General features: G+C 33.6%; 1 protein-coding gene across 10 annotated transcripts in view; it reads left to right on the forward strand.

Moving 5' to 3' along the window:
• GPHN (gephyrin) overlaps positions 1 to 13,262 on the forward strand; it is a 538,290-nt gene that overhangs the window by 228,654 nt on the left and 296,374 nt on the right. For all 10 annotated transcript variants that reach the window (XM_027552205.1, XM_027552200.1, XM_027552202.1 and 7 more), the window contains exon 4: positions 8,542 to 8,634. In XM_027552205.1, coding sequence (XP_027408006.1) covers positions 8,542 to 8,634 — 93 coding nt within the window. The remainder of the gene's footprint in view (positions 1 to 8,541; positions 8,635 to 13,262) is intronic.

The following is a 13,262-nucleotide window of genomic DNA, read 5'->3' on the forward strand; positions in this document are numbered from 1 at the left end:
GGATTGTAGCTTGCCAGGCTCCTCTGTCCATAGAATTCTCCAGGCAAAAATACTGGAGTATTCCTCCTGACGTAAGGATCAAACTCAGCTCTCCCGCATTGCAGGCAGATTCTTTACCCTCTGAGCCACCAGGGAAGGTGATACTAATATACACATAATGGGAGAATCGGCTTGGAAAAATAAATGAGAAGTTATAGTAATTCAGAAAACAATTTGCGGAAAAAAAACATGAAAGAATATCTTAGGAAAAATTTCTTACAGTATTAAGACATGCTTAAGATACTTGGATAATTAAAATTGTTCACATTAAGCTCTTTGGTAATGGAAATGATACTGTATCACTTATATAAACTAGTAACTGCATACCTTAAAAAAAAATCTAGGAAACAAAATTTTAACCCATTTAAAACTTTCCTATTTGAAGAGTTTTAGTGGGTTTTGAACCCATTTGTTAATATTTTAAAAGTAATATCTTCCAGTTACTTTGTAGAAAGAATTAATATCTTAAAAATTAGAAACTTATTAATCCATTTCAAAAATGTATTGCATTTTGATGGATGAGATTGAAAATAAATGTTGTGTGATGATTTAGTAAGTATTTCTTCCATTTCCCTCTACTTATCTTTTAAAATGATATTTTACTTTTTAATTATTATATCACAAAATATCAAACCAAGATTTTCTAATTTTCTAAAATAATGAATATTTAAGCACATTGCTTTCACAAAAAATTAGTGAGAAGAATATTTTGCACATTTAATTAGTACAGTAAAATGAAAAAATTTTAAATGTTGTATCCTCTTTATCTCATTTTTAAACATTTCTATTTAAGTGTGATATGCTAAATGCTTTCATCCAGTAATATGAAAATAACATTCAGCAGTTGTTTACTGATAGAGATGCATGATCAAACTTTTGAAGATCACTGTCAGAGATGAGACAATTGAACATGTAAGTTTTAGTAAACTATGAAAGGTGCTTCCCAAAGGAATGAGTAGGAACACACATGGCGAACAGATTGCCTGGAGCAATTAGAGGAGACCTTACTGAGATGACCCTAAAACTGTGTCTCATTATGCACAGATAGGAATTTTTTAGTTGGTTATTTCATAGCTATTTAATAAACTGAAGAAAAATATGACATTTCTCAAATGTTTTATATTGGTGAGGTCTGCTTAATTCAGTGATTCATGTTTCCATTGATAAATGTAGAGAAAAGAAGAAAATCTATTATCTTAGATTTAGATCTAGTTAAGTATGCGGCTTCAGGTGGATGTAGAGAATGGTGGCTTGTCAAATGTGTTTCCTCTTCTATTACTGTCCTATTTTTCTCTTTACTGGGATTTTTGCTCTCGGGCAAGAGAGAAATATTTCAAAACTTTTGTGGAGTGATGTTTTCATCCTAATTATGAAGAAAATGTTATATATTTAAAAATATATAATACTTTGAAAAAGTTTTCTTAACATGGGCATCCCTCTTTCATAGCACTCACCATGATAAATTGATGTACATTATATTAATTAGTTCATACTTCTGAGCTCTTTGATATCAAGGACATTTGTTATGCCCCCTTTTTGCCCCATACCTACATTTTCCTGGCCTATGCTAGGCATTGGATTGTTTCTCAAAGTGAATGATTAAACGATACAGTCACTTTCTTGAGACCTTATGCCAATTTATTTATATGTAACTCAGGTCAAGTCCACTTAAGGGTGTATAAACTTATGATTAGTAAGTTATAAATTGGAAATAGCCAGAGAAAGAGAAGGATGCAAAGATGCTAATTATGAAAGTAATTTTATTGTTACATTAAAAACCACCACAAAACTTTATTGTTGCATTAAAAACCACCACAAAATCTTGTGACTTAGGACAACAATAACTTATTAATTCTAATGAATCTGTGGATTTGCCTGGTTCATGTAGTGTATCATCTTCTCTTACCTGGAATCACTCATATGGCTGAAATAATTAATCAGCTCACCTGTGGCTAGAGAATCTAAGATGGTCTCACTTAGGTTTCTAGGTCCTTACTGCTCTCTGTTCTGCTAGGCCTTTCTCTCCACAATATCTCTGACCTTTCCATTATTTAGCCTGGACTTCCGGTCATGGTAATAGAAATTTACCAAAGAGTGAAGGCAGAAACTGTGAAGTCCTTTTAGACATCAGGCTTCAGAATTCACACATCATGACTTCTGCCCCATTCTGTTGACCAAGGTCACAAGTCCAGCCGAGGTGCAAACCTCGGAGAAATAGATTCCACCTCTTGATAGGAGGACCTATAAAGAATATATGGTCATATTTAATCTTTCACAATAGCATATGAAGTGTTGTTGAGTATAAAATTTGTTTCTGAGCTGGCTAAAAGTGAAAGTGTTAAGTGCTCAGTCGTGTCTGACTTTTTGTGACCCCATGGACAGTAGCCCACCAGGCTCCTCTGTCCATGAAATTTCCCAGGCAGGAATACTGGAGTGGAGGCCATTTCCTACTCCAAGGGATCTTCCCAATCCAGGGATCCAACCCTGGTCTTCTGAATTACTTTGGAATGTTTAAATGTAATGATTAGCATTACATTTTTTGTAATGCTATCATCTGAGCTACCAGGGAAGCCCTGAAATGGTTAAAAATGAGGGGAAAATGAGACAATAAAGTACTAGCTATCAGAATGGCGAACTAATACCAGAAGAGTCCATTTTCCCCCCAATTTTATTGAGATATAATTGTCATACAGCACTGTATAAATTTAAAGTGTACAGCATAATAATATGACACATATTTATCATGAAACTATTACCACAATGAGTTTAGTGAATAGATACATTAAAGAAATAGAAAAAAATTTGCCTTGTGATAAGAAATCTTATGATTTACAGCTTTAATATATAATGTATAGCAGTGTTTGTTATAGTTATGTTGTGCATTTTATCTCTAGTATTTATTTTATGCCTAGAAACTTGTATCTTTTGACCACTTTCATCCAGTTCCCCTTCTAACCACCTCCTGCCTTTGTTAACCACAAATCTGATCTCTTTTTCTTTAAGTTTGTTTGATTTTGATGTATAATTGACCTACAACTCTATGTTAGTTCCTGATACACAACAGAAAATTCAATTTTAAAACTCTCTTTAATTTTTAAAAATACATGCAAATTATGAATTCCAAAAATACAAAAAATTAAAGTGGGAGTAAAAAATAAAATGCACGTCAAAATTCTAATTACCCAGAAATAACCATTATTAAGATTAATTATAAAAAATCCTGAAATCTTTGTCTGCCTGTATTATAGATCAAAGAATGGATGGATGAATGCTTAATTGAGTAAAAGATATAGCTATATGAATTTACAGTAATTCTCTAAAGCTAATACAAAATAGCATTTTATTTCATGTAAATAGAGGCAAAAGAAAGTATATTGAAAAGGCATATTACTAGAGATATTATTTGCTAAACTGAGATCTCTAAAGTTAAAAAATAAATAAGAAAATCATTAATAGCTTACAGTCATAGTTTTAACTTTTTAAACCTTAGACAAAGTTGAAAGATAAGGATGTTAGCACTGTTATATTTCCTTTTAACTACCTTCTACATGCCTTCAAATTTCTGTTTATTATATGGTTATCAAAAACAAAAACAAAAACAAACCTTCTTGAACAACACCCAGTCCTCAATATGAGCTTATTTCATAAACCATTGCTATGACAAACCTAGAGACTATATCAGATCTGGACAGACTTGCACAAAGAAAAGTAGAGGAAGTGAGGAACCAGAGACTACATACCATCTTTGTTGGAATTGCCTTTTTTTCTCTGTGAGATTTTACTAAATGTCCAGTAATAGAGTTTTTGTACCTAAATAACAGTTTAATTTACCGTTATGTGAGGATATCATTAGGTTTCATACCATCCATGGGGTTTTTCAGGCAAAGATACTGGCGTGGGTTGCCATTTCCTTCTCCATTGGACCATGTTTTGTCAGAACTCATTATTACCCATCTGTCTTGGGTAACCCTTCATGGCGTGGCCAAGAGCTTCATTGAGTCATGCAAGCCCATTTACCACAACAAAGCTGTGATCCATGAAGGGGTATGAAACACCAGAGCCTTTGACTGTGTGGATCACTGTAGAAAATTCTTAAAGAGAGAGTACCAGACAACCCTACCTGTCTCCTGAGAAACCTACATGTGGGTCAAGAAGCAACAGTTAGAACCAGACATGAAAAAATGGACTGGTTCAAAATTGGGAAAGGAGTGCAACAAGGATTTATATTGTCACCTTGCTGTTTAACTTATATGCAGAGTACATCATGTGAAATGCCAGGCTGAATGAATCACAAACTGGAATCAAGATTTCTGGGAGAAATATCAACAAACTCAAATATGCAGATAATATCACTCTAATGGCCAAATGTGAAGAGAAACTAAAGAGTCTCTTGATGAGGGTGAAAGAGGAGAGTGAACAAGCTGGCTTGAAGCTCAACATTCAAAAAACCAAGATCATGGCATCTGGTCCCATCACTTCATGGCAAATAGAAGAGGAAAAAAATGGAAGCAGTGACAGATGCTCCAAAATTACTGTGTACAGTGGACAGTGACTGCAGCCATGAAATTAAAAGATGCTTGCTCCTTGGAAGAAAAGCTATGACAAACCTAGAGAGTGTATTATAAAGCAGAGACCACTTTTTCGACAAAGGTCTGTATAGACAAAGCTGTGGTTTTTCCAGTAATCATGTAAGGAGTGAGTTGGTCCATAATGAAGGCTGAGTGCCGAAGAATTGATGCTTTTGAACTGTGGTGCTGGAGAAGACTCTTGAGAGTCCTGCGGACTACAAGGAGATCAAACCAGTCAGTCCTTAAGGAAATCAACCCTGAATATTCACTGGAAGGATTGATGCTGAAGCCAACACTGCAATACTTTGGCCATCTGATGTGAAGAGCTGGCTAGTGGAAATGACCCTGATGTTGGGAAAGATTGGAAAGTCAAAGTGAAATTTGTTCAGTCATGTCTGACTCTTTGCAACCCATGGACTATGGAGTTCTCCAGGCCAGAATACTGGAGTGGGTATCCTTTCCCTTTTCCAGGGAATCTTCCCACCCCAGGGATCAAACCCAGGTCTCCTGCATCGCAGGCGTATTCTTTACCAGTGAGCCTCTAGGGAAGCCGATGTTGGGAAAGATTGGAGGCAAAAGGAAAACGGGGTGGCAGAGGATGAGATGGTTAGATGGTATTACCGACTCAGTGAACAGGAATTTGAGCAAATTGCAGGAGAGAGTGGAGAACAGAGGAGCCTGCATGCTACGGTTCATGGAGTCACAAAAAGCTGGACACCACTTAGTGACTGAACAATAGATTACCCAGATTCAGATTAGTTACCTGATTCAGTGTGCATTTGTTCCTGGAACATTCAAACTGATCACAGAGATTTCACAGCTCATTTCATTTGTTTCTCTCAGCAGCTGCTTTTAAGATGAAAAAAATCATTTCTTTCAATTTACATCTCTCTTGATTTGAAGTTACTAGTGAGAATTTTTATGATTTTGATCGCCCTTATGACGTTTGGGAGCACGAATAGAATTAGGAGTCTCAGCCTGTCTGTCTCAAACACATTTTATTTCTGTCATTAACCACAACTTTCGAGATTTATAACATAGAGCTATATGTTTTTTCCCATGTGATCATTGCTGGTGGAAGTTTTTTTCCTCTAGTTTTTACTCTTTTTGTTCATTCTTGTTAGATATGGAGAGGCAGAAATTCTTTGATGCAACTCGATTCTACTATGCTAACCTGTAAGTTCAAGGCAGTAAGTTTTTAAAGAAACACATTTCACGTAATGGAAAATAATCATTAAAAATAGAAAATGCCTTCAGCTTCAATTTTGCAGCAGCTGCAGAGGAATTTTTCATAATGATGGTTAATGTAGAAATCCTCAATGACTTTCTACCTGGTAGTAGCCAAATATTAAAGTATATTTCAAAATGAAAGGTATCTTTTAGGTGCCGAGAAAAATGTGATGAGATAAATCGCTTTTAGGTGATCTAACGTGATAGAAGAAAAGATTCATGATCTTCTGAGTAGTACATGGTTAGAAAGCATGGTTTAGTCCAGTTTAATGTGCAAATAGCATTTCGAGGAGTATTTCTAAAAATGCAGGTCTTAAATCAGTAGGTCTTGGATGGGATCTGCGATTCTATATTACTAGCAAGCTCTCAGTGAAACAGGTGATACTTTTAGTAGCAAAATTCTTCACAACTGCAGACTCAGAGCACCTCTAACTAATCCCTTTAGGCCAGGGATTATGGCTTATTCATCTTTGCAAACCTGTTATCTCATGAAGTGCCTGAATAAAAGTATGCCCTGAAATATTCTCTTGTTAAATAAATGAATTGATATGATAAATAAATAAATCACTACTAGATGCCTGGAATATTCGTATTCTCTGTTAATGATTGACAAGGAATCCTTCTGTTTTGGAGACTAGTTGCATGAATGATAAGATTGCTGCTGCTGCTGCTAAGTGGCTTCAGTCCTGTCCGACTCTGTGCTACCCCATAGACGGCAGCCCACCAGGCTCCCCCATCCCTGGGATTCTCCAGGCAAAAACACTGGAGTGGGTTGCCATTTTCTTCTCCAGTGCATGAAAGTGAAAAGTGATAGTGAAGTTGCTCACTCGTGTCCGACTCTTCGCGACCCACGGACTGCAGCCTACCAGGCTCCTCAGTCCATGGGATTTTCCAAGCAAGAGTACTGGAGTGCTAGTTTCTCTTAAAAAGTCCAAAGTCCTAATAAAATTTTTGTTTAGTTGAAACTGTTGTACATCACACAGCTACTTTGGACAACAAAATATTACTTTTCAAATATTTGAACATATTCTTAACTGGTTCTCAATTTTGGTTATACACTGGAATGATGTGTATTTTTGCTTTTCTAATTCTTAAATATACACTTTTATTTATGAAAGTACTACATAATCACCTTTATTACAATAACCATTGATAATCTGTGTGTGAGCTTTCCTCAGAACAAAATTATAACTATATTAGGAGTGTGAGTGAGAATAGGAAAAAAATCATTTAAAAATCTTGAATTGTCCTTCTGAATAATTATCCTGCATTTTGGGTTACCAAGGAATTTGAGAACTGAGAACATTGTATTTTACATAAAGTATCAGCCTTACTTATTTACATATATATATATATATATATGTATACCAGCCTGTTAGGGCTTCCCTAGTGGCTCAGACAGTAAAGAATCTGCCTGCAATGTAGGAAACTCGGCTTTGATCTCTGAGTCAGGAAGATTCCCTGGAGAAGAGAATGGCTACCCACTCCAGTATTCTTGCCTGGAGAATTCCATGGACAGAGGTCCCTGGGTGCTGCAGTCCATGGGGTCGGAGAGTCGGACACGACTGAGCGACTAACACTTTATCAGCCTGTTACTGGTGTTTCACATCTGATTATCAACACATAAATGATATAATTGTATTACTACATTTTGGACCTGGATTGTATAAAGGAAATGAAACAGTAAAATACCAAAGCAAGTATTTAATTACAATTTAAATGAGCAGTTCATAGTTAAAATGTAGGATGGATGAATAGAACTAGCAACAGAAAGAGAGATTCTCTGTAGCAGAAATCCTTGTCCTATTCTTTACAAAATTAACCAGGTAACTTTGAGTAAATTATTTAACTACATTGCACTTCAGTTGTCTTATCTGTAACTCGAAGAGTCAAATCTACCAAGGTCTCTACCAACTGCAAAATTTTGTGGTATGTAACACTAATCTCAACTAAGTGTCATAGTGTTGGTGTGGGGAAAAAAGTAACTTTAAGCAATCATTTATTCCTACACCTTTCCTTTAGGGCAACTATGTAAAATAAATTCTCAAAAATGTAAAACTTTCTTGAACAACTTGAAACTAACCAAAAGAAAAAAAAATATTGAGTCAATCACAGGCAGAATATAGAGGAACATGTTTTGATGGTCCAACAGATGTAAGTTTAAATTCTAAATATTTCCCCTTCTAGTTTGTGAGCCCATGAGCAAGTACATTTCTTGATCTCTCTGAGTCCATTAATTAAAAAAAAAAAAATGAATGCATCTGTTTCCTTAAATGTAAAATTGAAGTATGAATATTTACCTGACAGGATTGCTATACTTATTAAATAGTGAGATCATTTAATTAACACACAGTGCTCAATTTTTTTAACCCAAATATATTTTGAATGGCTGAAAATATCTTCAGACATCCTATTTAAAGGCATAATGAGCATTAATTATAAAATATTTATGCTGTTCACTGTGTTTCATTTACTTTCAAGAATTCGATGATTGCATCTTCATTTTCTATGATCAATAAAATAAATACCCCAAACTGCAGTGTCTTTTGATTAATAGTGGGACTGTTCCATGAATTGTGCTTCAGATTTTTCTCATGAGTGTTGAATCTGTTTCCTCACTGAATACAAAGTATTCTAGTATGTGGATGTTTTGAGTAGGCAAGCAAACCCTTCTGCATGTGACAATATTATCATTTTCTTTCAGGAAACCCTGATAGATTGGTGTGATGAAAAGGAACTTAATTTGATATTAACAACTGGAGGAACAGGGTTTGCACCACGAGATGTCACTCCAGAGGTGAGATAGTATATACTTTTCTGATATTCAAGAAGTAGACTATTCTTGTGATTTTTAATCCTTTTAATTTTTTTGTATGATTTTTGTAATTTTGCTAGACATAAACAACTTCTGTGGTTCTAAGAATGTGAACATTTTGCAGTGGTTGAATATTTACACTTTTTAGAAAAAGTTTCTTGACTTCTTTTCTTTTGACTTAAACTAGATATTATCTAAAATGAGGAAGATTGAATTGGCCCAGAAGGTAATCTTGCATTTGCTCAGTGGTTTGTGGTATCGGCTGAATTTCAGGCATATATTGCCAAAGGAAGTGATAGAAGAACTCTGACTCAGCATGGCATCTGGTCTGATGTGCTGTGTTAATGTAATTCAAAATGTATTGGATTCCTTTTTTCTTTAGATACCCTTGTCATTGGTCTCAGGTAGAATGACTCTAATAGCATAGTTAGACCAATTTTATAGTATTTGATGAGAAAGTTACATATTATATAATTTTAAATGTGAATTTAAATGCAGAATTTAATAAGCCAAGAAGCAAAATTAGTATCTAGACTGTGCCTTAAGAATCACCTTCAACCTTGCACAGGAAAAAAAAAGGGGGGGGAAGAATGAAGAATAGACAGCGCTCAGTGATACAAGGGGAAAAGTCTTTCTTTGTTTTTAAAGCAGCCATAAACTTCAGCTGTAACTTTAGAGTCACATGCAGACTTATGTTCATACGTAGACATTGTTTCACTCACTTTTCAAAAACTGTTTCTTGGCTGAATTTCAACTTACTGTTAGCTGTTTTGTTTTGTTTCTTTTTAAAAAATTTTCAAGTCAGTATTCCATTGTGTCTACTGTCTTATTCACAGAAGATATTTTTGCTCTGTGCCTATATGTCCTACTTACTCTAATATAGGAGTTTTCAAACTTTAGCCTGTACCCCCATCAAAGGTAAAACAGATTGCTGCATCCTACCCACAGTGTTTCTGATTCAGTAAATCTGCAGTGGGTACCAAGAATTTGTGTTTCTGGTAAGGCCCCAGGTAATGCACATGTTGCTGGCCCATAAACCATGCTTCCAGACTTTGGGTACCACTGCTCTAGTATGCGAAAATGTAAATTGTTTTAACAGATTGTAAAATAATTTCTATTTTTCTATGTAAAAATCACAGAAATTTTGCAAATATTATTATAACTAGGCTTATATATATAATGGTTTTGTTTTTAAAGCAATCAGAATAGAGTTGTATTAGAAGATTGTTAGCTTCCAGTACTTAAAAAAAAAGGTGGGAGGGGGGTTCAGAATGGGGGACACATGTACACCCATGGCTGATTGATGTCAGTGTATGGCAAAAACCACTACAAATATTGTAATTAGCCTCCAACTAAAATAAATAAATTAATTTTTAAAAAAAAGAAAAAAAAAGTCATTCTTACATAGCTCTTGAGTCCTTAGGGGAAATGATCCTTTGGCCAATTTTTTCATTTCTTTTAAACTGTGAGACTAACTAAAAAAAATAAAATTGGAGGTAAGCCATCTCCTCTAGAGGTATGTTTATGTTTTGTTTGTGAGAAAATCACCTACATATGTGAAGAACTTAATTTTTGTAGTTTGAGTGTTAAGTGTTTTAAGTAAATAACTTTGGTTTTATATATCCCTATTGTCTATGTAATGGTTTGATATTTTCATAATATTATTTTTATATCATAAAAGTAGAAAAAAGTTACCACAGAATTCATTCATAACCAGTTAACAATATTATTTTTAATTGTGAGAAAATAATTTGCATCGCAAAGTATTTTGTATTCCCTGGAGTTTCAAGTTTATTCCAGAACACTAGGTTGCAAATTCACACTTTTAAATTCTAGCTCTGCTACTTACAGCGCGGTGACCATACACTAGTCATTAAACCATTCTGTGCCTGTTTCCAGTAAAGTGAGGGAAATGAAAGTGCCTGTCTACCAGGGTAGCTGTGAGGATTCAATGAGAACTATTTCTGCTAAGAATACTAAAAGATATTTTTATCTTTTAGTTAATAAAGGGTTAATTTTTTAAATTAGTTATTGCATAACTACCAAAGTGGACAAATATGTGGTATTTTTTTATATATAAATATCAAATGGACAAAAACAGTCAAATACTGAAGTATTATCCATGCAGTCTTTGTGATCTTGTTAAATTTTTAAATATTTTGATGTAGTAAGCTTCATATTTTATCTTTTCTATCTCCATATAAACCAGAGGTCTTGAAATTCTATCATTCTAGTATCGATTTAGCCGCCAACGTTTTGTTTTGTTTTTTTTTTGCTGTTGACAAGAGTCTGTGTCTTTACATTACGTTGTATATGGCATTATATCAGAAATTGAGAGGTCCTTTATTATTCATTGAAGTTTTTCAGAAAACCCTAGAGATGCTTTTATATTTGTATATACCTATAGCAATTGCTGATAAAATTTGTATTAGGGTTGTTTTTAATGAGTTTAAAATACATGTAATTATGTCTTCCCTAATATCTGTTTTTGAAAACAAGTGACTTAACTGATTGTAAATATCTTGATCTTTAATGAATTTACTTTATTTCATATTTTTATACACACATACACATACACAGAGAGTATGGTTTTCTACAGCAAAAGTCCATAGCACTGTTAAGCCTTTGAAAAATAACTGTAAAAGCCATCTGACCACTCAAAAATAATTCTACTAATTTCTTCTAATCTTTAAATAGTTGCAATATCTAAAACATAGCACTGGGATGTCAGCTAGTAATCCTGAAATATAATTTTGTGCCTGTAATAATATAGTTACTTGTCTTTATCTTATTTGTCTTAGATAATTGTGCCTAAAAAGGGAAACATATTGATAAACCATATGTGCCTATATACAACTGTTTGCAAATCTTTTAAAATAAAATCAGAAGTTATTGACTGAAAACACAAATATTAGTGATGAGGGTAAAATAATATAAAATTTCTCCCTTAAGTCAGTAATTGTCAGTAATTAGTCTGATCTGCAAACACAATGTACAAATTGTGGGTTGTTCAAAAAAAGGGAAGGTGAAAAATACTAAATTGAATGATTAAAATAAAGCAATCTAAAGTTATTGTCACTGGATATGAACCTTAGAGAAAATGAAAAGTTTAATAGCCTTATCCAGATCTATTAACAGAAAAGTGGAATAGCAACTTCAGTAAAGTGTATCCTATTTATATATTTTATAGGAATAAGACAATCAGAATTGACTTTTCTAAATTATGAATTTGTTTCTGCTTTTTGGCACCATATCTTAGAATGTGGTTCATCTGATAGTCACATGCCTGCTGGTCCCCTCCCTTCCTCTAAACATGAGATATTATCAAAGCTTGCATATAGTCACATAATAATCCCTACTGTACAACTTTTTAGAGCTTTATTTGATATAAAAAGCTTACTTTTTAGTAATAGATTGTGTTTTCTGTGAGCTGATAAAGGTTGGATAATCTGTTGACATTGGTGAAATGGAAGTAATAGAAATTTGTAGTTATATAGAACATAAGAACTCATTGGTATGCAAAGTATCATATCTTCATGTTCCACTATCACTTAAAAGTTTATATATCCAAATTAGGTATTATTACATGAGGAATCTTTCATTATTCTTAAAAAGTAAAAGTATAATTAGGATGTGTAAGTGAGGTAAAGTGAAGGTCTTTTAGAATTAAAGTCTAGAAGAAAATAAAAGATTAAGAAACATTTATTTTAAAAAGAACGTCTATATGATTACAAAGAAATGTTTGCTATTATGTTTTGGTAAATTAGAAAATATTACACTATTTAATATTTGTTAGATAAAATTAAGTTTTAGCACTTTCATAGTGCTAAGCTATACCAGAGTAAAGGGTTGTATAGTAATATATTATTATGATTATGAATTAACGAGTTAATTAAAATCCTAGCATGCATCTTAAGTCTCATTTATTTATTCATTTATCAGATTTTTTATTTTTAATCCTTGATATGTGTCTGATGCCATGCTGGATGCTGGGGTTAAAAAATGAATAAGACATGATCCCTATTCCCAACTCAGTCTATCGCATGGGTCAGCAAACTATGGCCCGAAGGCCAAATTCAGCCTGTTGTGTTTTTTTTTGTATGAGTCGTGAACTAAGAGCATATTTTGATTTCTTTCAGTCGTCTAATGACTAAAAGAAATCAAAAGGAAAATGATATTTTGTGACATATGAGAGCTGTTTGAAATTTGGATTTCAGTGTCCATAAGTGAAATTTTATTGGAACATAGTCATACTCCTTCATTGACCTATTGCCTATGGCTATGATAGAATAGAATAGTTGAATGAAAACCATATAAGCTTGCAAAGCCTAAAATGTTTACTGTCTGATCCTTTGCAGAAAAAATTTGCCAACCTCTGGTCTGTTAGATGAAAATTAGTCATCTTTATTAGCTGACTTTTTAAATTTATTTTTACCATTTCTTCTTTAGTAATTTGAAGTGATGTTGAGTTTCATTTCTTAAATGTTTAATCTTAGAAGGAGCAAGGAAAGTACACTTTTCTTCCACAGTAAAGTGTATTGCCCCATTGTCTCAGTAGACAATAAATAATATATAATATATAAAATAATATATAAAATTTTGAACTTTCA

The sequence above is a fragment of the Bos indicus x Bos taurus genome, chromosome 10 (assembly GCF_003369695.1).
Source record: "Bos indicus x Bos taurus breed Angus x Brahman F1 hybrid chromosome 10, Bos_hybrid_MaternalHap_v2.0, whole genome shotgun sequence".
Lineage (NCBI taxonomy): Eukaryota > Metazoa > Chordata > Mammalia > Artiodactyla > Bovidae > Bos > Bos indicus x Bos taurus.